Genomic DNA, 3054 nt, shown 5'->3' with positions numbered 1-3054 from the left:
GAAAGTTTTCAACTTATGATTTGGTTAAATTTTTAAGAAGAAGTTTTCTTTCTTCACACGGTGAACACCACCGGGTGGATCGAAAGGCATGTAGGCCATAGAATCCATTCACAGTGACCGTTGGAAAACGAGGTCTAAATTTTATATAAAGTTTTCAAACTTATGATTTGGTTAAAGTTTTTATGAAACAGTGACGAAGTTGGACTATTTTTTCATTCTTTTTCTTTATTAAATATAATCCCTACTTTTTAATAAAAAATTATAATTTCATCTTATCAACAAAAATATATAATCCTTACTTGCAAAAAAAAAATATATCCATGACCTAAGTATCTAATCCAATCTATATATGTCAATTGTCAAAAAGTAGATTAAACCATCAAAGTATCATCATTCATAAAAGCCATTGATTGGATGAAAAACATGTTAACAAAAAGAAGAATCTTTCTTCAATTTGAAGTAACATTTGGGTACCTGACTAAAATTCCATTATCCTTTTTTTTTCCTTCCTACTTCCACTATCTTATAAGCCCATTCTGAAACATGCTTCCAGATCCCAATTATCATAAAAAACTATAGGGACCTATGAAGGGTTAAAATAAAAAAGGATCAAGTTTCTTTTCAGAGGAATTCCATCACCATAGGTCCATAGCCATAGGAAATGTCAGATTGGCATTAGAGAGATAGTTTCAATCTTGTACAATAGGAATTATATGTAATATTTATAAAAGAGTCAAATCACATGATCACATCACCAATAAAGAAGAAATAAATAAAAAAAAAGATTTTAATCCAAATATATGTATACACAGAGTCTTAAATTGCATGCACCAATCACATAACCATCCTCTAAGATTTCTCATTTCCCTTTATATTCTTTTATTTCGAGTCCCAGCCCTCTTTATGATCTGTGTTTGGTGTAGGTAAAAGAAGTTGGAAAAAAAAGGAGAGAGAAAAGACTTAAAAAACAGAAATGGTTGCATCGCTTTTTATCGGATTTGTTTATGATTGTAGGGTACCCAAACAACAACCCCAACCTTGACACCTTCCATGACGGAGTCAAAGTTTAAAAAAGGAGTGCCAAATTTTTTAGTGCTTTCAACTTTGAATCGAATAAGAATGAAAACTCCCAAGGGAGCTGCATTCACAACGTGACAAGATGAAACTATGCTTTGCCTTAAGCTTACTATTATTTCCTCTCTCTCTCTCTCTCTCAATTCCCTTTCAGCCCATCTCTCTCTCAATTCCCTTTAAGCCCATGTTTTTGTTCATTACTGTCAATGGCAGAGATGGGTCTACAAATTTACCCCCCCTCCAGAAAAAAAAGATCGGGTCCACAAAACAGGAAATGGGCCTACTGAATTTGGGCTTAGGCCTGTAAAAATTGTTCATCCAAGAGGAAAAAAAAAAAAAAAAAAATCCCAGAAGGTCATTGTTACCACTTCAAAAATGAAGATTGGAGGGTAACCAAAATATCTTTGGGAGTGGGACTTCCCAGAATCACGTGCAAAGTCATCTCCATCAAAAAGCAAAAAAAGAAAGCAGCAGAAGAAAACTTTCATGCGGAATGGCCTCAATTTTTCTTCCCTGAGCACTACTATGTCCACATTTAAAAGCTTCCCAGCCCATCAGGAATCCAGACTAAATGGGTCCCGGCAAATTATTTCTCAATGGGAGGTGATGACATGTAGACGCAGTGCATACACACAACTGCTGTAGGCTCATTTCAAGAAAGGAACTGGTATCTCTTTTCCATTTTGCCCTCTGCAGCTGAGATTTTGGATTTCTTGTATTTCAAGAAAAAGGACTACACTAACCATTGGTTGAGAAGGAATTGGTTCCTCAATAGAGTAGACTAGGTGGACCAAAGCCTATATTCTCATCTTGGCCCTCTAGATTACTGATTTTTGTATTTATTTTCTTGCATTTTGGTTGGCAAATTTGAAATTCAGTTTGGAAAATCAATAAAGTTAGTAGAAAACAGTGCTTAGTGTTCCAACTTTCCAACATAAAATATTCTCTATCGATCTATCCAGCTTATAAATATATTCTTCATCCATGCTTGCACCGTTTATAGAGGTCTAGACAGTTTAGTTAAACCCTTGGGGAACCCATAAGCAGAAAATCCTTCAGAAGGTAAAGAACATTTCACTCCATCACCAACAAAAATAATCTCCTTGATTGGATGGAAATCAGAAACACAAACACTCCTCCTCCAATCCTTGAAGAGGATGATCAGAAAGAGATACTCCATTTCAGTCATCCACAACATAAACTGACTCAAATCAACCTTCCCTATATCTTCATGTGCAAGGGTTGCAAAGAATTCGGCGCAGGCAACAGGTTCAAATGTCTACAATGTGATTTTCAACTCCATCACTTCTGTGCTTTGGCTCCCCCATCTGTAAAGAGTCACTCACTCCACACCCAACACTCCCTCGTCTTCCTCACTAAACCAGGTCAGGAGTCAGGACTTCTCTTGCTTTTGTATTATTATCATGAATCCTCAGTTTAATTTCTTGATATTAATCCATGGTTCTGAATTAATTGCAGGTGGGTATTTGAGATCAAGCTGCGATGTATGCAGCAAGGCCATGAAAGGTTATGCTTTCCGTTGCAGTACATGTAATTTCGCGATGCATCCTTGTTGTGCTCAGCTTTCCATGGAAATGAACTTTCCGGTGCATGCCCACAACCTCAAACTCTTATCATCTACGATGTCAACAAGTGGAGACTCGGATTTTTTCTGTTCTGAGTGTAAGAGGAAGCGATCCGGCCAGGTTTATGGATGTGGGGTTTGTGATCAGTATCACCTCCATGCAGTTTGTGCTAAGAATATGGTGAATGGTCTATATGCCAGTGGCATCAGGCCTCCTGAAAACCCTAGAAAGTTTGGGCGAGTGGTTGGCATTGCATCTAATGTGATAATAGGGTTCATTGGAACCCTTCTTGAGGGGATTGGAGAGGGGGTTGGAGGAGCTTTATTTGATACTATTGCGAAGAAAAGTAGCTCCACTAGTAGAGGAATATGAAAGTAAACATGCAAATTTCGTA

General features: G+C 37.2%; 1 protein-coding gene across 1 annotated transcript; it reads left to right on the top strand.

The window, feature by feature from the left end:
* The first annotated feature begins 2089 nt into the window (after positions 1–2089).
* LOC122072591 lies at positions 2090–3054 on the top strand. Its single transcript, XM_042636953.1, has 2 exons — positions 2090–2459; positions 2554–3054. The coding sequence occupies exons 1-2, from the start codon at positions 2186–2188 to the stop codon at positions 3030–3032; spliced, it is 753 nt and encodes a 250-aa protein (XP_042492887.1). The 5' UTR covers positions 2090–2185; the 3' UTR covers positions 3033–3054.

The sequence above is a fragment of the Macadamia integrifolia genome, chromosome 3 (genome assembly GCF_013358625.1).
Source record: "Macadamia integrifolia cultivar HAES 741 chromosome 3, SCU_Mint_v3, whole genome shotgun sequence".
NCBI lineage: Eukaryota > Viridiplantae > Streptophyta > Magnoliopsida > Proteales > Proteaceae > Macadamia > Macadamia integrifolia.
Note: the sequence above shows the minus strand (reverse complement) of the source record. Positions and strands in the feature narration are given on the sequence as shown.

Excerpts from the sequence above, each read along its gene's own strand:
- LOC122072591 (XM_042636953.1), top strand. The coding sequence starts at position 2,186 with ATGGAAATCAGAAACACAAACACTCCTCCTCCAATCCTTGAAGAGGAT. Across the intron at positions 2,460-2,553 it reads CGTCTTCCTCACTAAACCAG|GTGGGTATTTGAGATCAAGC; the intron begins GTCAGGAGTCAG and ends AATTAATTGCAG.